Source organism: Globicephala melas, chromosome 14 (genome assembly GCF_963455315.2).
Source record: "Globicephala melas chromosome 14, mGloMel1.2, whole genome shotgun sequence".
Classification (NCBI taxonomy): domain Eukaryota; kingdom Metazoa; phylum Chordata; class Mammalia; order Artiodactyla; family Delphinidae; genus Globicephala; species Globicephala melas.
The window spans coordinates 76,579,254-76,599,900 of NC_083327.1; the positions used below are offsets into that span (position 1 = coordinate 76,579,254).

Here is a 20,647-nt window from a genome sequence, read left to right on the forward strand (position 1 = left end):
TGAAGCTTTGGAATCTTCACAGTAGGCGAGGAAGGCCCATTTATTGTGTTATGTACTCATGATTCTTATGTATTGTGAGTTTATAATCGAGTTTTTATTATAAATCAGAGAAAAAGGTGTATTTGTTTAAACAAAACTCACTGCATTAATCACTTTTATTACTTACCATTCAGTATTAATTTTAATAACTCTTACCAGCAACTTATAAATTTTATTTAGCCTTAGTCTCAAGATAATCATTTCTGTAAAGTAATAGATTATATATCAGATTATTTTATCTGTGTTTTCGGCATTGGGAAATAGATGATTTTTAACAGAGTTGTCTTGCTTTTCATTAAATTTAAAAAAATTTCTTTTCTTTACTGGATGTATTATTTGCCTGGCTAGGTGAATATTTCTTTGAATGTATGGTAGTCAAAGGAAAATAGCCTTGGCCAGTTATATGAACTGAGGGACAGATATGCTAGATTTGGGGAGGAACGTGAGGGAAAAAACTATTTCAGACTTTTAAAACAGTAACTTTCAATAGAGCAGACAGGTTTTTTTGTTTTGTTTTTTTTTTGCGGTACGTGGGCCTCTCACTGCTGTGGCCTCTCCCGTTGCGGAGCACTGGCTCCGGACGCGCAGGCTCAGCGGCCATGGCTCACAGGCCCAGCCGCTCCGCGGCATGTGGGATCCTCCCGGACCGGGGCATCGTGTCCCGTGTCCCCTGCATCGGCAGGCGGACTGTCAACCACTGCGCCACCAGGGAAGCCCGAGCAGACAGTTTTGAAACTTTTTGGTAGGTTAAACCTAAAACTTTAATGTCCAGTCACCAGCATTACTGCCCTTTTATTAAATGTTTCAAGTACTAAACAGCCAGAACCTTGCAGTAGACACTTGTGAATTGGTGCTAAAGGTCTCTTCATTTTCTTAATAATGACCTTAAAGAGAAGGTTCTTAAAAGGGATTTGAAGGAACAAATGAAGAATCATCTAGTCTTTTTGCAGAATGAAATCACTCATTGTCTTGACTGAAAATCCTGTTTAGAAGCATGTATGTCTGTGTTGGAGGTAGATTGAGGATCCTTTACCCACTGGTCCTTGGGTTTCCAGGAAGTTTTTCAAGAATGCAATTTTGATTTAGTCCATATATGATTTCTATGAAATTACTTTGGGTGAAATACCAAATTACACCCAGAATTTGACCCTGCTTTTTGCAGCCATAATTTCATTTTTATCAGTATATGTTTGGGAGGCAGGTGTTCTTATGCTTCTGGATATGGAAGAAATCGAAGCAGTGAGCTTGATAGTGAAAGGATTCTTCCTTGTGCTCTGGAAAGTAGGAGACTTTCATATTCTTCAGATTGGGTAATGGGTAAGGTTGAGAAACATTGATCAGTGGAGTAGCTAAAAAATGTTTTCATAGGATAGATTCCTAGAATCATAATGGTAGTGTCTTGTCTTTTGTATAGGTGTGGTATTTGAGAAAAGTTTTGAAACTTTGGGTTCATTGTGTTTGGAGTGTTACAATTTGTCATTTGATTTGTACCTTCATTAGTACAGAAATCCTTTCCCTATATGTTTCAGACGAAGTCTAAGGCATGTTGGCAATGCTTTTACCAGTACTTTTCTTTCCTGAATTTGCTGCTTCCTTTTATTTGGCTTTTCAAAATCATTAAACATTTCTTTTTATTATAACAGTACCTTATCTTTTGTTTTTTATTGTTCAAGCCAGTTACTCAGCGCTATTTCAGAACTTAGGTGATTGGCAGTTGAACTGAATATGTAGAGTAGCCAAAGTAGATTCTTTCAAATACCATTCCAGAGACAGACGGTGTGGAATAGTCAACCTCGAATGTTCATCACCTCAGTATGAGCAGTGTTTTTGTGTTTGTACAGGATTTGTGGTGACATTTGTATATCAAGAATTTTAACCTTCTCATTTGCTTCCCTTCCCACTCTTCTTTTTTTCTTCAGTGTAAACCAGAATACAAGGTACCTGGACTTTATGTTATTGACTCTATTGTACGACAATCTCGACATCAGTTTGGTCAAGAAAAGGATGTGTTCGCACCCAGATTTAGTAATAACATCATTAGCACTTTCCAGAATTTATATCGTTGCCCTGGAGATGACAAGGTATGCTGCCTTTTTTCTTTTTTCTTAAGTCACTACAGTAATTACCTTTTTTGTCTTAATGAGACTCTTTACATTATCTTAATTTTATCATTTTATGTTATTGTTTACTCTTTGTTATTCCGCATTTGAATATTTAGTTATCGCACTCTCCATGTTCCTCTTTGTTATTAGACTTTTCTTAAACAGAGTGGAAAGATATAGTTGATTTTGCTACTTTTTAATTTATTGAAGCAGTTGGTGTTAAAGAAACTGGCTCTAATAAGCATTTGGAATTATCCTAAAATCTTACTTATTTACACGCACAACCAATTCAGAATTTTGATTATTTGACTTGAGCTGATATTTACCTATTTAGTGTCTGTGAAAAGTGGATTTACCAAATAATTAATAGAAAATAACTGCATATCAAAATTCCATTGTCATGGTAGAGTTTTCTTAGTGCTAGAAACCACACTACTGGGTCTGCTGGATCTGAATGAATAAATATTCTTTCCCACATTAAACAAAAGCTTTGGGACCTGAGGGAGAATAAAAAGGCGCTGTTTATCCTCATAGGTGCTCAAAGATAGTAGAAGGTTACGTATCTTGGATGCTGATTTGGAAATTTAGTGTCCTTTTTCTGACAGAGTTGATTGCAGTATTGATTTTGTAGGAAAAGGAACGAACAAGTGAAGACTAACTGTTACTCTGAGGAAGAGCCACAAAACTTAAAAGCTCACCACAAATCTTTTACCTTCCCTCAAGTACAAGATTAGGTAGTCTTTATTTTTTTATTTTATTTTATTATTTATTTATTTATTTATTTATTTATTTGCGGTACGTGGGCCTCTCACTGTTGTGGCCTCTCCCATTGCGGAGCACAGGCTCCGGACGCGCAGGCTCAGCAGCCATGGCTCACGGGCCTAGCCGCTCTGCGGCATGTGGGATCTTCCCGGACTGGGGCACGAACCTGTGTCCCCTGCATCAGCAGGTGGACTCTCAACCACCTAGCCACCAGGGAAGCCCTAGGTAGTTTTTATTTTTAATTTAATTTAATTTTAACTATTGTACAGTTTTGAAACAAAAGAAGTCTTGTTATAATAGATAGATATGGAGATAAATTTATCATTGTTTTTCAGTTTTATTTTATTTTATTTTAACTATTGTACAGTTTTGAAACAAAAGAAGTCTTGTTATAATAGACATGGAGATAAATTTATCATTGTATCATTCTTTGTAAACTGTTCTTGGATATGCTTCTTGAAGCAGATTTTTTTCTTTTAATTAACGTTGGTACGTTGATAATTCTATGCAGGCAGAAAGAATGCTTCTAGTTTTTAAGTAACCCATCACAGTTGAGACTTAAAGTAGATGCCTTAGAATCCCACCTAAAATAACTCATTTGAAATTTTATATAAACATTTTTGAAGTAACTTAAACACTTTGATTTAGGAATTTCACTGGTTTGGACTTGGATTTCTATCAGTTACAATGAACAAGTCAGTCTTGAATTCGTAGATTTCATAATAATAATGTTTCTCATTTATAATAAAGTTTAGTATATAGGGATTTTTTTTTTTAATAACCATAGTAGGAAAGATTACATTGCTGCTGTAATCTCAGTGCATAAACTCCATAAAGGAGAGGCATTATTTGTGTGTAGGTAGATACACAGAATGATACTTACCAGACGGGGACTACTTTTAGTGCTTGGTGAGTATCTTGGGAACTGGAAGATTTTTTTTTTTATGTAAAGCAAAAAAAATATAAGACACTTTCTTAGTGCCTACATCTTAGGAAAAATAGTTAAATCAGAAGATATGAAGCATTCTTTGTGTAACTTTCTTATGCTTCATTTGAAATACAAAAATTTGCATGTTAATTTAGCTTGGACATAGTTTGAAAATATGTCGATATAATATTATGAGTGATTTAAAGGTGAACCAGATATTCTTAAAAATTCCTGGGGCTTCCCTGGTGGCGCAGTGGTTGAGAGTCTGCCTGCCGATGCAGGGGACACGGGTTCGTGCCCCGGTCTGGGAAGATCCCACATACCGCGGAGCAGCTGGGCCCCTGAGCCATGGCCGCTGAGCCTGAGCGTCCAGAGCCTGTGCTCTGCAACAGGAGAGGCCACAACAGTGAGAGGCCCGCGTACCGCCAAAAAAAAAAAAACAAAAACAACCCATTACAAAATAGATTATTTAACAAAAGGCTCTTTTTAGTACTAATTTCAGCCTCTGTCATTTAACTTATTCTACTGGAGTTAAGTAGCATTACAGTAGTCAGTAACTAATACTGCTGTTTACAGAACTTTTATATGCTGAACAGTGGTGGCAGAAAGTAAATTTGGTTAAATTCTTATGTGAGGAAATACCCTTTCTTGTTCTTAGATAGTTTTAAAATGAAAAATTTTTTTTAAAGTCACATAAGATAGGGATTTTCTCTTGAAGTTACTTTTTTAAAAGATAAAATTAAAATCAACAGTAAATATAACTTTAGTGCTAAGCCTCAGAATCCTTAACACAGTTCTCCAGCTAACTGTAACCATCTCATTAGTGTTCATGTAGAAGGTGAAACCTAGTTACCATTCCTTCCTTCTTTCTGCTAAGTATTGCTTTCATTAACTTGTATATTCATCAGAATGAATATTTTTGCAAGTGAGTTAAAGTTAATAAATGCAAAATTATAGAAACATAATATCAGGGCTGGAAAGTATCATAGCAGTATTTTAATCCATCCTTCCTATCTATTGTCCAAGTAGCCTCTAAGATATGACTGTGCTAAGGTTTTGAAAGCAAAAAAACCAAAATATCATTTTTCTTTTTTCCTGTAGAGTAAAATAGTGAGAGTATTAAACTTATGGCAGAAGAATAATGTATTTAAAAGTGAGATTATTCAACCTCTTTTGGATATGGCAGCAGGGATTCCTCCTCCAGTTGTCACACCTGTTTTGGCCAGTACTACTGCTGCTATGAGCAATACCCCAGGTATGTTGCTTTGATAGATTTTCTGAGTATTCTATTCATGCTTTTCAGGTGATTATTCATAGATGAAATAATAATTTGACAGTGCAGGAGAATTTGTCTAGCATTAGGTAAATGAAAGGAAATGCAGTTTAAGTGAAAAATAAAATCAGAAGTTATATTTGTGTGTAATTCTTTTCTAAAAATTAAAAAGCTTAGTTTTTAAAATCCCTAGAAACATAATGAGCTTTGGAAATTGGTGTGTCAGTTAAGTTTTTCCTGATTTAGACTGTAATCTTTTAAACTTGCATATATATCATCTTGATATTCACAGTGAACTAAGACTACTAATATAAAGAGAACCCTGAAAAATTTATTTAATGGAGAGGGGAATGTTTAGTAATAATCTCAAAATCATGTTTTGTTTTTTTTTAAGGTATTTAAATGACATTTGAAATTTTTTATCATAGTCCAAGAATTACATTTGTTAGCATTTTGGTATATATTTCGTTTTTGATGTGTGTGTGTATACATACACAGACACACATATTTTGGAACAAAAATAGTTTTATGTTATGCACACTATTTTATAATAATTTTTTTCATGAAAGATTGCATTTTGAATATTTCCTTATGTCATTGAATTTTCTTCTTTAATAAGATTTTTAATGACTTGCAAGTATTAAAGCCTCCTTTATTTTGTTTATTTTTTTAAGTTATTTTTTATTTTTGGCCATGCCATGGGGCATGTGGGATCTTAGTTCCCTGACCAGGGGTTGAACCTGTGCCCCCTGCATTAGGAGCGTGGAGTCTTAGCCACTGCACCACCAGGGAAATCCCTGTAGGTTCCTTTAAAGTAGTAACTTAGTTAATTGAGAACAAGTATGGATAGCTCTTTTAGGTCGTTTTTTTTTAATTGTTGTTGTTTTAACATACCTGATTCTGTAATGGTTTTTCAAAATGGAGACAGTAAAATTACATTTATATAAATCTGTACATATTTTATAAAAGTGACAGAACAAATCTCTCTACTTTTCCAAGTCTTATTTATGTACCTACATATTTATTGGGGTTGGGTTTGATGTCTTTTCTAAAAGGAACTCCTGTGACACCTGTTACTCCAGCCAATGTGGTCCAAGGTTTACCTGATCCGTGGGTGTCTCAGATAACAAATACAGATACACTTGCAGCTGTAGCTCAGATCTTACAAAGTCCTCAAGGCCAACAGGTGAGCAGCTTTTTTATTGTGTCAATGATTTAGGACTCATTATTTTCCTAACACATTGTTTCATTATGTACCACCTAAGGAGTATGTGTTTTATTTTTTAAAAATGACTACACTACATATAGTACTGTGTAACTTGGTTTTCTTTTCATTTAGTAATGCATCATGAACACTTTTATGCCATTAAAGATTATTTTACAAATAATTCGTTCCACACCAAAATAATTAAGTGCACAGTTTGTGCCAGACGTTATTAGGTGCTATTGTTATTCCAGTAACAAGGCAGGGAAGTCTTCTACCTTGAAGAAGATACCTATCTATCTTGGGGGAGACAAACAGTAAAGAAGTATAAAACATTATTTAGATAGTGATATATGACTTAAAACAGGGTAAGTCTTTACAGTGACTAAGTTTGGGGGAAGGGGTCAGAATTAGGGTAGCCAGGAGAAGGCATCTTTGACAAAGTGACATTTGAATTGAGACTTTAAATGGAACTAGTCATGGAAAGATATGAGGATAGTCTAGCATCTGTTTGGTTTTTTTTTTTTAACTTATCCTCTAAAAAGCAGGTTAATTGTGATATGAATAAGTAAAAAACGGTGCAGTTGTGGACTCTTTAAAAGACAATCTCAAAAAAAATATGGAACCATTTTAGTGATTTACAAATGTAAAAAAACAGTTCAATTATCGTCTTAGATTGGATCCAGTTTCTACATTTTTGGGACAGTTGGGAAACTGAATTGGATATTAGATTAAATTATAGAATTAATAACCTTTTGTGATAATGATATTTTGAAAGTAATTCGTAAAGCAAATGTCATTTTAAAAGACATCTATTAAAAAAATACTTTTGGCCAGAGTGTGGATTTTCTGGAAGAATAGAACAAGGAGTCAGGAAGACACAGTGATCTATAAGATATGAAGTCAGAGCAGAGGAAAGAAAGTAGGGTGCTGCAGTGTTTGAGCCTGGGTACCTGAAAGAATAACAGCGCTGTGGGGGGAAATGGAGATGTCAAAAGGAACATTTAAAATGTGTAAAGGAGAAATGTGATAATTGCCTTACTTTCTTCTTTCCTCCCTCTCTCCCTCCCTCTTATTCATCCATCCTGTTTTGGAGCTTCCTCAGTGCAGTAGCTCAACTATCATATGTTTTTGTAGTTTCTTTCCTATCACATTAGTAGTTTGTAGTAAATGTTGGTATGATAGGTAAAGACACTAGTTTGTTTCTTAATGTTGCTATTTCAGATGAAATTATTTTACTTTCATCGTGCATGTTTTTACCTTCTCCCACTGTAAACTGAACTTGAAGAGTGCAAATGTCTTATTTAGCAATAGCTTTTCTATTTTTCTTTTTCTATTCTAAACTGATGATTTTCAGATTTAACTTGGGTTTACATCTTGAGTAGGAAAGTATTAATTACTACTAGGTTATATATAGGGTTTACTGAACTGAACTATCTTCAGCATCTTACTACTGTTTCTATTTTTTAAGAGGGAGGGTGAATGGGGGGACAGGGATTGCTTTCAACTCTTGTTGACACTATTCACCTTTAATTTCCTTAGTTTCAGACTGCTCCAAGGGACAGATTTCTTATTTTCTTAGCTGCTTTCAGGAATGTGTTATCAGATGGTAAATCTGAATGATAGTAAAAGCAGTTGTAAGTGCTCGTCCTTTTACAGAGATTGAGTTAATTGAAGAAGGGATGAAAAAGCTTAGTGGAAAAAAGTCTGCTTGTGATGAGTTTTTTTATCCGTTGGTCATGGTGTGATCATTTTATTTTGTTTAAACTTCCCTGACTTTCCAGAAGCAAGACAAACTTATTAAGGACTGTGTTATATATGGCACACACAAAAAGTCTTTTTTTAAAAAAAAAAAAAACTTTTAAATTAGTATATATTTTTTCTTGGTCTCTAGACTGTAGAATGGTAAATTTTATTGACCAAAAGTTTTAGATGAGTATTCTTATTACAAACCCAACACCTGTTTGTAGTAATTTTCTTTTTTTTTTTCCCCCCACCCTTTAGCTTCAGCAGTTAATACAGACTTTACAGATACAGCAGCAGAAGCCTCAGCCTTCCATCTTGCAAGCCCTGGATGCCGGCCTTGTGGTCCAGCTGCAGGCTCTTACAGCACAGCTCACAGCAGCGGCTGCAGCAGCCAGCACCCTTAATCCCCTAGAACAGGGAGTGTCTTTTAACAAGGTAAAAACTAAGATAAGAGATCTGTTCTGTATGAAGAACTGAATTTTCTGTACTATCATGTATATTCCAATTCTGTAAATTACATTTTACCGTAGCACTATTTTATATTTTAACATCCATCATACTCTATAAGATATAAATTTTAGAAAAAGTTCAAATTTCTGAAAGAAATTAAGTAATTTTATAATTCCACTGGCAACATTTAGAATATTTTCTTTTGACTAATAATAACTGGTCAGTAAAATTGTGTATTCACTTTTTTTTAAAATAAATTTATTTTATTTTTGGGTGCGTTCGGTCTTCGTTGCTGCGTGTGGGCTTTCTCTAGTTGCGGTGCACGGGCTTCTCACTGCGGTGGCTTCTCTTGTTGTGGAGCACAGGCTCTAGGCCCACGGGCTTCAGTAGTTGTGGCTCGCGGGCTCTAGAGCGGCAGGCTCAGTAGTTGTGGCGCACAGGCTTAGTTGCTCCGTGGCATGTGGGATCTTCCTGGACCAGGGCTCGAACCCGTGTCCCCTGCATTGGCAGGTGGATTCTCAACCACTGTGTCACCAGGGAAGCCCCCTGTATTCACTGTTGAGGCAGATAATTATTTTTTATACTTCCTAATTTATTTTATGGATGTTACAAATATATTAATTATGGTGTCCGTCCTATAATTTTAATCTGCTAGAATTAAAATTGTAAAGTATGTGAAAGTTCAAAGGAAAGCTTCTTTACAAGTTGTTACTATGCTGTGATAAATCGAGGTCTAACTAAAGAATAGTGGGTTTTTTTGTTTTTTTTTTTTTTGCTGTACGCGGGCCTCTCGCTGTTGTGGCCTCTCCCGTTGTGGAGCACAGGCTCCGGGCATGCAGGCTCAGCGGCCATGGCTCACAGGCCCAGCCGCTCCGCGGCATGTGGGATCTTCCCAGACGGGGGCACGAACCTTTGTCCCCTGCATTGGCAGGCGGACTCTCAACCACTGTGCTACCAGGGAAGCCCCAAGAATAGTGTTTTTAAAGTTGAAAATCTTTTATGTTTAACTTGTGTGATATGCTTAATATTCTTGCTATTTATGGGAATATTATAATACTTTGGAAGTGTTATCTGTATTATTTTTATTTCTGCTACGGTAATTTTCATAGAAGTATAAATATTGATTTATGAGATTATTACTTAGACTTTTTTAGCCTGCAGCTTCCAAAAAGTCTTTAAATTGACCATTTAGAAGACAATGGAGCATTCTGAGAGAACTGCGCTAGTAACAGATCTGTTGATTATAGTTCTAGATTTTTTTTTTAATCAAGCTCTGTTACTATTGACAAGCCACTTAATTATTTTAATCCTAATCCTCTCTTTATATTATAAAGTTAAGAGTATTGGTATTTATCCTGCGTGTCATGATTGTTTTGCTTCATAAGGCAATGTCTGTCAAAATGCCCTGAAGAAAAGTAAAGATCCGCTCAAATAAAATGTTTTATTGGAGTATAACAATAAAATGATATGAAACATTTACATTTTAAATGATAGAGATAAATTAATGGGATGTCAGTGACCTTCAAAATAGCATTTGCAACTTTTATTTGTGCAAAGCACTTTTAAATTTGTCTCTTTCTCTTTTTTTTTCCCCCCACTTAGAAGTTGATGGATAGGTTTGATTTTGGGGAAGATTCTGAGCATAGTGAAGAGCCCAAAAAGGAAATTCCAGCTTCTCAACTGTAAGAGTCATTATGTTTTTCTTTATAAACCATAAATTTTTTCTGTTATCTTTATAAACATTGTATGGGACGTTGCCATTGAGCTACTGAGTGTACTTTGAGTGAGTTGAGTTATTATTTCAGGCTCTTGAGCTCTCACATTACAGAAAGATGGTAGAATTGCTGCTTGTTGCTTCCCTGTGTTATTTTGACTCTTCCTAAGAACTTTGTAAATAATTGGGATATGTCAATATTCTTTACTGGAAAATTGATGTGTTGATAAATCTAGTTGTGTTATTTTCTGTTGTCTATATTAGGCTTTAAGTTATTTAACTCTGTTGTAAGAATATTTATAGGAAAGACGTTTGCTTCTAGTGCCAGTGGGCACTACTAGGAAGTATACTAAATTCTGGGAGTAGATCAGACTAATCAGAAGTAAGGAATAGGGTTGTAGGGATTTTGTTTGTTAAAGAAATGGATTGTATGTTTTTCTTTAAATCAGTGATACAGTTCTGCAGAGCCTTAGGTTCGGTGAGGGTTCATGAGAGGACCAGAGGGAAGGAGGATGTTGGAGAGCAGGGGTGGAAGGTGGGACGATTAGAAAGGGATGATGAGTGGGGAAAGCCTCTAGAAATCTTATTTCAATAGTTATTTAGTTTTCTATATTGTGATAATATATTAAAAATATACTTATATGTAAAATTGCAATTATATGCTTATGATAGAGATTCTACTTGAAAAAATTAAAAACTAATGTTTTAGATTATGAATTCTAAAGTTGTAAGAAGCATTTGAGATCATGTAGCTTAGTGTCCTGAGCAATGTAGTAATCTCCTTTAACCATCTGTATAGGTTATTTATCCATTGTTTTAATGCCTTCTATGACAAGAAGGTAATTTTTAATACTGTATGATCTTTTGTTACTGAATCTTATTTGATTTGCTTTCTATACACTGATCCATTTTGCTTTCTGAAGCAAGGAAACAAATTTGCTCCATTTTCTTTTGAGAAAGAAATAGCCATTCCAGTATTTGAAGATAGGTATCATTCTTCCCCTTAGGTTTATTTGCTCCAGATGAAGTACACTTTTTTCCAACTGTTTCAAGACTTCTCACCATCCTGATTGCCCCTTTTGGGATGCCCTCTTTTTTGTTCATGTCTTGCCTTGTGGCACCCAGAATTCCAGGTGTATTCCAGGTGTGAATTTCCCAGAGTATAGTTAAATTATTAATTCCTCTTATCTAAACACTGTTTCCGTTAACATACCTAATAATGTGAATGCTTTTCTAAAGAAAGCAGATTAGTTTTACGGAGTGTATAATCAATTATGATGGTAGATTTCACATATAGTGATTGATGGAACATTTTTCCCACTGTCTCATAGTTTAAAGAAGGAGTTAGAGTGACAATGCTTAAGTACTTTTAACTCTTTTTATAAGTGTTTTATTGAGATTTTCTTAAAATGCTGTAATGTAAAAAGTACTAATTTATATGTATTTTAATATTGTGAGGCAGTAATATCAGATCTTCATCAGAGTATCTCTAACATGTGATCCATCTATTGAAACACTATTGAAGAGTATATTTCTATTTTAACGTATTAATGTTCTGAGGTATTCTATTTTCTGTGTGAATATTTCAAAAGTAAACATAGAGTATAATAGTAGAGTATGTTCCATTTAATTGCATTTTGGGGTGTTCTTTTCGAATATTCAGTTATTATCATATTATCTTTATTGGATTTTAATATACATTTCCACTTGTTTTTCCTTTTAGTTCTCATGTTTCAGAATCTGTGAACAATTCCATCTTTCATCAGATAGCAGAACAGCTACAGCAGCAAAATCTTGAACATCTCAGACAGCAACTCCTGGAACAGCAACAGCCTCAAAAGGTTTATATCCCCATCTTGTGGTCTTTAGAGTTACTGCTTTGTACAGTCTGTCATTTGGTGATGTTTTTTCTTCAGCTGTTTATTACTAGGGAGATCAGTCTTTTCAGGACCTTTACAGTTTTTGTTTGTTTTTTTGTTTCATTTTGTTTTTTGGTAATCAAAATGTTTACTGGCAACTTATGTATCCATTGAGAACATTAATTTCAGTATACTGGAATTAGAGAACAGAAGACAGAGATGGTGTTTCAGTATTACAGCTGAAAACTTTCCTTTCCTCTCAATTCCCTGTCAAGCCAAGATAGTGATGATTTTACTGTTGTTGGTGGTGATGATGACAAAATAGATTGCTGTCTTTAATTAGACTGTTATTAGTATGTGGCAGGAGCTTTATTAGGCATGATTACAGTTAATGCTTATGCGATAGGTATTTTGAATCTCATTTACATTGTAGGAAATTGAAGCTTAGTGAAATCGAAATATCTACTGTTAAAGTACACAGTATCATATATCATCAGTCTTAAGACCCACCATTATTTTACGTATAGCTAAGAATTTTTAGATACTTGTATGTATAACATCCCCTGGAGTTTTAAGAATCTTCTAAATTTCAGGGTGATAAAATGTAAAGAAAAATCATACCTTAGAATTGATAAAATATGTCAAATTGTTGTGAAGCTAGGGTTAAATCCATTACAAAGCCTCTTTTTGCTCTATATGAGAAATACTTAACGGATGTTAAACTGTTTGGATATGAGTTTCTGGGAATTCCCCCCACTCACACTTCTTCCTAATCAAACCTTTTTGACTCTAATGAATTTAATACAATACCACAAATATTTTTAAAGTATGAGCATTGTTAGGTAATACATACAGAGATGAACAGAGAAGTGTCTGGCCTCAAGTAAGCTCTTCTCTAATGGAGTGCATATATCTATATGAACACAAGGCAGAATCCTGGTTTCTGAAATAGAGGTATATATATGAAGGACTATGGAAATATGGAAGAGGGAGAATTACTTAAGAAGGCATAGTCCCCGAACTTGCCCTTTTAATGCAAAGAGTAAATGTAAAATGGATTTTTTTAAAAAATATAAATTTATTTATTTATTTTTGGCGGTGTTGGGTCTTCGCTGCTGCACGTGGGCTCCCTCTAGCTGAAGTGAGCAGGGGCCACGCTTGTTGCGGGGCCTGGGCTCCAGGGGTGTGGGCCTCAACAGTTGTGACACGCGGGCCCAGCCGCTCCGCAGCATGTGGGATCCTCCGGGACCGGGGATCGAAACCGTGTTCGATCTCTGCAGTGGCAGGCGGACTCTCAGCCACTGCGCCACCAGGGAAGTCCTTGTAAAATGGATTTTGATGATATTTGTATGTTGGAATTTGTACCTGGAATTATGAGAATGGAATTCCATACCTTGTTTTGTAGAAATAATTCTGATAGAAGTAGTTGGGTAGGTGCATTATTTTATGTCAAGAAAATAAAATATATCTGCCTAAGAATTCAGAAACTTGAAGACAAAGCACAATAAAGAACATTTGGGGACTCCCCTGGCAGTCCAGTGGTTAAGACTCCACACTCCCAATGCAGGGGACCGGGTTCGATCCCTGGTCAGGGAACTAAGATCCCCCATGCCACACAGTGTGGCCAAAAAAAAAAATAACCTGGATGTTATTTAAAGAAAAACATAAGTTGTGACTCAAGGAAGAGAAACAGGTTGTCAGAGCTGTTACAGAGGCAAGAGGTAGTAGTAATGGAACAGTTTATCTAAACAGATTTGTTCAGCTATAGATGTGACACTTTTGAATTGCCTTAGTTCCAATTTCATTTCAGAAGTTTTAGCAGAAGCAGTAGGATGAAGGTTCAGCAGAGACAGTAAAGGTGTAGCACTCTTGACCTGGATCTTGAGCTTGAGCTTGTAATTAACACCAGGTTACTGAGGTGAAAGTTACTAAAAACTGGAGAGGGATTTTGCTTTAAGAATCTTACCAACCAAAAACAGAAAAAAGAACTCTGGTCTTAGTTGATTACTCTATACCATCTCCAAAATTTTAGAAGATATAGTAATAAGATCTCTTTGAAAGGAGTAGATGTTCTTAAAAGCTTCCTTATTCAAAAATAAGCAGTGAAGAAAAGGGAGTAGTGAAGAAAAAAAAGCAACTTTTCTAATGCATAAGGTGAATAGTGTTTAAAGCCTATCACAAATTTAAAATTGAAAAGTAAATATCAACAGAGTAACAAATTTAATAAGTTGTGTAATTGGCTTTATCAAACCAGTTCCCTTTAGTGTATTTAAGATGGGGTGAAACATGCAGAAAAATTAAGCATTTTTGTTTACCAGTAAGCTCCGTATTGCTGCCTAAAATTTATTAGAGCGCCTCAGAGAAAAGAATAGGTTTGCTAGTGCCACTCTGTTCCTTGCAGCTTTGACCACACTTGGGTGTGGGTTGAGGTCTTTTATCTAATGATGGAAAACCAGTGGAAAATGGGAGCACTTTCTGAGAATGGTTGAATTGTGAAGGGACTAACAATCATATCATAAGAGGAATGATTTCTATTGTCTTGAGTAAGTTGGAGTTGTGATTTTGATAATTGTTTTATCAGGATATCCAAAAGGTGTCAGAGTCATAGAATGAAATGCTGATGATGAAAATGATAAGACTAATAAAAGGGCTTTAAAAAGAATGTTAGGAATAAAAAGATTATAGAAGATTCAGCTACTTAATAAAGAGCTGTCAGTGGGATATCAGAAATATGTAACTTACTTTGCTTCAGTAGTTTTTTATAGAGGAGAATATAATGGAAAGAGGAGAATTGAACATGATAACTAAGATGGGTGATAATTAAGAGACTTGAGTTGCATTTCAGGGTACTGAGGTTGATGTTGTAAGGTTATTAGACTCATAAATTAGGAAAATGCTGTAGGTGTAGCATAGCATGTGTGGATTTCAGTAAGGTTTTTTGACAGTCTTTCCTGCCACTTATACAGAAAAAAATAGAGGAAAGTAGATTTATAAGGGATCAAAATGTGATACTGAGTGAATGTTAATCCAATTTTGAAAAAAGTCTCTGCTAACTGTTGTTATCCTTGTCTTCTATTTTTTTCGATATTATCTTTATTTATTTATTTGGCTGCGTCGGGTCTCAGTTGTGGCACGTGAGATCTTCGTTGCGACATGCAGGATCTTTCGTTGTGGCACATGGGCTCAGTAGTTGCGGTGTGGGCTTAGTTGCCCCGCAGCATGTGGGATCTTAGTTCCCTGACCAGGGATTGAACCCGGGCCCCCTGCATTGGAAGGCGGATTCTTAACCACTGGACCACCAGGGAAGTCCCTCAGTATTATCACTGATGCTTTGCCTGAAGACTTGCTGAAGAAACTAAAGATGAATATACCAGGATGTATTCTAAGGACGTATATCAGTATATCAGGGTAAAAAGTCATTTGCCACCTGGGTTCTATGGAGTCTTTTTGGTTTTTTAAAAATATTTTTTAGTCATCTTACAAATAATTTAAAAGCGAAGCTAAAGGGATAGGGGAAAATAAACATAATTAGGAATTTTAATATAGTTGAAATATAGCAAACCTTTTTATGTCAACTAAGTTCAAATGTCACATGTTCTTTTAACAAAACAGACAGTCCAGCTTCTTGTTCCAAAATACTATAAGATGAAGTCCTTCCTGTTGAATGACTAATTGAATGAAAATACCCTTAGAGATTTTTGTCCTTAGAGATACATTTTTCGCTCATTAGTTCTTGAGTTTGAGAAATACGTTTGGGATGCAGTCATTTGAAAACTCACCGTCTGGTATTTCACTTAAACATTAAATTTCACCGTTACCATTAGAGTCTAGAATGCTGCGGTCTTTTTTTTGCATTCATCATCTGCTTTGTCTAAGTGTTGTGAAATATTGGGAATTACTGGTGGTCCAGTGGTTTGGACTCTGCGCTTACACTGGCAAGGGCGCGGGTTCAATCCCTGGTCGGGGAGCTAAGATCCTGCAGGCTTTGTGCCCAAAAAAAAAAAAAAAAAAAATTTTGTGAAATACGTTTCTTTGTCAGTTTTCTTCTCTTTGCCATTATGGACAGAAAATGAAACATCTAAATATCCATTGTCCAAGGAAAGCTAAAAGCAGACTACAGATATGTCTCCAGTCTTATTTATACCTTCTTGAAATATAATGCAGTGGTTTTGGTGATGCAGTAAAACTGAATGATGATGGTTTCACTGTTGAATCACGCTTCTCAACAATTCCATTTTTTTTGTTATTATTTTAGTCTTTTTGGCTACAGTTGGGAGTAATTGATGAGTAATAATGGAATAATTCTTAGGATGATGAAATGGCAAAATGTTTCAGTATATAGGAAAATAAAACCTCTAAGATCCCGTACCATATCTTAGATATAGCTAAGGGTCCAGTGGACCTAATTAATGCTAACTGCAAGATCATAAGATAAAATTTGGTAGAATATTAAAAGTAGATTTTCTCTTTGTTCTTCATAAGATTGTTAAGAAAGAATAAAAGTCATGAATCACAACCTTTTCAAATAGGTAAAACTGCTCAAAAAAGAAGCTCAAGAACTAGCATTGGTTGCAGTGGATTCTGCTGGTTATACCAAGGGTTGACCATTAATAGAAAATCAAAGATGAAAAACAAGTGGGTGGATGGTAGGTAGGATGCTCAAGGTGAATGGTGAGGTAAGAAGTAAATAATGTGAAGGATGTATGAGTACTGAACTAGGAGCAAACAATACAGCTCAGGATAAAGTTGAAAATTATCTTGCTGTGTTGTTAAGAATTTTAGTTTTATTGTACCATTTTAAAGGCATAAGCCAGGACTGTGCTTTAAAAACATTTTGATTTGTTCTCAAACATATACTTATTTACCAACTCTTTGGTCAATTTTGTGGAATAAAGACTAATAGAACTTTAATTCTGATTTTAGTTTTAATTTATTTCTAAACTTGAAAATGTTACTTGTCTTTGGGGAGCCTGTTCCTTCATAAATTAAGACACTTGGAACAGTTCCTTTTTTTTTTTTTTGGAACAGTTCTTTAATGCTCTTTTTGGCTCTTAATTTTTATTCTGCTTTCTTTTCTTTCAGTTTAAATGTCATTAGAGTAAGTTTTAAAAAATAATTTTATTGAGATATAATTGACATATAGCATTGTTTAAGGTGTACAACATATTGATTTGATATGATTATATATTGGGATATGATTACCTCTGTAGTGTTAGCTAACACCTCTATCATGTCAAATAATTATCATTTCTTTTTTGTGGTGGGAACAATTAAGATTTAGTTTCTTAGCAACTTTGAAATTTATAATACAATATTGTTTTTTATAATCACTGTGGTTGTATTCCTTTTACATGTAGGGAGACAAATTCAGAGTTGGAGTAACTTGGTTCACAATCACAGAGTTTGTAGCAAGGGAACAGTAGTTTTGAGTTGCTCTTTTCTGTTAATTATTATAATAGTCCCCAACTTGTGTACCAACTCTTCTTACTAATCCTCAACACCTGTGAGATCATGTTTTAGGAATGTTTAACTAGGGAGTCATTTCTTCATAATAATCAGTTTCTCAATTTTAGTTAACACCATAGTGTATGTAATTGCTAGTCAAGTTCATACTGATTAGTACCATGTAAGCAGTATCCCTATAGCAAGTTGCTGTAATTCTAGTCCTAGGGGGGCAAAAAGGTTTAAATTTTAGTTTTTCCTATAATTAGGCTGCATTGCCTAACTTTTATTAGTCTTTCTGAAATATTTTACATATTTGAGTACTTCCTTATACTCTTTTGTCAATTCCTAGAGGTGGAGGTTGAAAAAGACCCAAGTTGAGAACTGATTTTGCAAGATCAGTGATTTTGATATTGGGGTTTGAGCTTCGTTTTGCTTCTACACGTGCAGTTGGGTGACTTAGTTCTTTATATATCATTCATGATACAGTCCCTTTATTCTTGGTAGTTTATATTTTCCACAATATAAAATTTGTTTGGAGACCTACTTTATCTTACCATTCTTTCTAGTGTTATAATATCTCCCTTTTATGGAGGTATTCTGTGCTTTTAAGTAAACTTGGATTTATACAAAAGTGCCATTTTAGATTGATCATAAAAGATGTAATGGGATTTCTTTAGGTATTGGGCTCCTTTTTAAAATTGTAATTGTGATGTTTCATTTGTAACAATATTCATAATATTCATTATTTCCCAATGTTTGTGTGTTTGTGTACATTCTCAATAGGCAACTCCTCAGGATAGTCAAGAAGGAACATTTGGGTCAGAGCATTCTGTGTCACCATCACAAGGGAGCAGTCAACAGCATTTCCTTGAACCTGAAGCAAATTTGGATGATTCCATAGATATTCAGCAACAGGTAAAAAGTAAATGTTTTTCTGGGGCATAAATTTATAAAATTAATTACAGAAAAAAAATCTTAAAATATAGTAATAATTTTTATTGTATGTAAATAATGTAAACCTGAATGGTTTTTTCCTACTCATTAAGCTCCACATTCTTACCATTTTACTATTAGTCATTAATGCTACTATGGTGAATATTTTGTAAGGCAGAATTACCAATACACGCTGAATCTCAACCAGGCATTTTGTCTGCTGTTCTTTTGACTTTCAAGGATATGGATATAGATGAAGGGCAAGATGGAGTAGAAGAGGAGATCTTTGAACAGGAAGCAAAGAAAGTGGCTGTTCGCTCCAGATCAAGAACGCATTCACGATCCCGTTCAAGGTTCTACAATCCTATTTAAGAATAGCTGTGTGCGAACATTTAAATTGTTGGCTTTACTTTTTTGCATCCTTTATTTCTTTGCATCAAGATTAAAGAAAATGTTTTCTGAGAGTGACATTCTCTCAGGAAGAAGTAATTCAGAACTTCAAAAAACAGAAAACATGTGTTCTGTTTTTAATTGGGTGTGGCTGTGGCCATTTATTTGAATGATTTGCATGAGTCACGGCAGTATCACGAGACTTGGATTTGGGGTTATATCTGGTTTTAGTTAATAACATCATGATAGTCAGCTTAGGGTATTATTGCCCCTGAACAACACTTAAATCAAGCTGTAGAGGACCAGTATTAGAAACTCCATTGTATTTCTCACATTCCATTTCATCTCATAATACCAAAAATGATTATAAAAATAAAACTACAAAAATTATTTTTATAAACATTAAGCATATCAGACTATTACAAAACATATCCTAGAAATGGTTTCTTTGTGGGCTGTTCAGCATGGCTGAGGCTCACTAATGTGCATGCTCATTCAGATTGAGTTGGAGGCGCCTTATTCTTAACCTGGTAAATTTTCTTGTAGCATGTGTATATTGTTTTTGCTATAAACTGTCTTAAAACTTAAAGTCATTAATCTTTAACATTTTAATGCCCTATTTTCTACACACAAATACCCAGAAAATCTGAACAGCGAATGCTGGAAGAGAGGCAGTATCCGTGATGACTTTTTCAGTCATTTCTTACGTGTTTCAAGAACTTACTTGTATTTGCCTCTTGCAAATGAGAGCCTGTCAGTTCATCTTTCTCTAAGCTGACCTCTCTGCAGTGAATTACAGTGTTAGTGCTGAAACTTCTTTGTCTTAGCAACTTCTTTATTTGTCTTAGCAACACCTCCCTACTAAGTATTTTGAAGAGAGTTCAATGGCATATGACTGGCAGGAAAAAAGAAACAGTATTTCAGTATCACATTATATTGTAAAGTCAAGCACAGGAGATTTTAGAAATTGAAAACTTGTAAACAGAATTGTATAGTGGCCTAATGTTCTGTTGAAAACATTCTTTGTTTCTTAATTTTAAGAATGTAACATCTTTGTCACCTAAAGAATCTTTTTGTTTTCTTCCATCTTTCATCCCTGTTCTTGACTCTTGTTTGAAAAAAGAGTTGGAAGACCCTAAGAGAAAGTGAGGCCTTACTAGAATCTCTTTCTCTTACTCTTCCTTGTGGTTGTGGTTCAGTAAGAATCATTGCAAACAAACATCTGTGACTAGTGTGGACCTAAGCAGTATAGAAATTTGAGAAAATACATGTTTGATACTTGATTATGCTTGAATGTTTTTTAAAAGGTAGCTAAATACCAGACAGTCTCGCCCCCGCCCCACCTACAAGTGAGAAATTCGATAGAAGAATAACTTTGTCATTAGAAGTAAAATAAGATTTTTTTTGTAGGTCACCAAGAAAACGAAGGTCTAGGTCACGGTCTGGTTCTCGAAAGCGTAAACACAGAAAGCGATCACGCTCTCGCTCTAGAGAAAGAAAAAGGAAATCATCACGTTCATACTCAAGTGAAAGAAGAGCTAGAGAAAGGGAGAAAGAACGACAGAAGAAGGGATTGCCTCCAATTAGATCTAAAACATTAAGTGGTAAGTGACGTACAAGCTTTGGTTTCAATAACATTGAGAAAATAGTATCTGTTACAATGTCTCCCAACCTTATTTTCAGACTAAGAGGTTAAATACCTGTTTTGGTATATGAGTAATTATATTTTTGGGTTTTATAATGTGATAGAGGAGAAAAGGAAAAGGAATAGCAGTTTCTACTCAAGTACTAAAGTCATTGAG

At 34.9% G+C, this 20,647-nt stretch overlaps 1 protein-coding gene across 6 annotated transcripts in view; it reads left to right on the forward strand.

Moving 5' to 3' along the window:
* The window catches only part of SCAF8 (SR-related CTD associated factor 8), a 193,645-nt gene that overhangs the window by 38,685 nt on the left and 134,313 nt on the right, over positions 1 to 20,647 (forward strand). For all 6 annotated transcript variants that reach the window (XR_009558804.2, XM_060283709.1, XM_060283710.1 and 3 more), the window contains 9 exons: positions 1,959 to 2,120; positions 4,933 to 5,086; positions 6,160 to 6,290; positions 8,313 to 8,489; positions 10,107 to 10,186; positions 11,942 to 12,059; positions 18,306 to 18,437; positions 18,696 to 18,808; positions 20,256 to 20,449. Coding sequence is in view for 5 of the 6 variants with exons in the window: in XM_060283709.1 (XP_060139692.1) it covers positions 1,959 to 2,120; positions 4,933 to 5,086; positions 6,160 to 6,290; positions 8,313 to 8,489; positions 10,107 to 10,186; positions 11,942 to 12,059; positions 18,306 to 18,437; positions 18,696 to 18,808; positions 20,256 to 20,449 (1,261 nt within the window). In the remaining variant the exon portion in view is untranslated. The remainder of the gene's footprint in view (positions 1 to 1,958; positions 2,121 to 4,932; positions 5,087 to 6,159; positions 6,291 to 8,312; positions 8,490 to 10,106; positions 10,187 to 11,941; positions 12,060 to 18,305; positions 18,438 to 18,695; positions 18,809 to 20,255; positions 20,450 to 20,647) is intronic.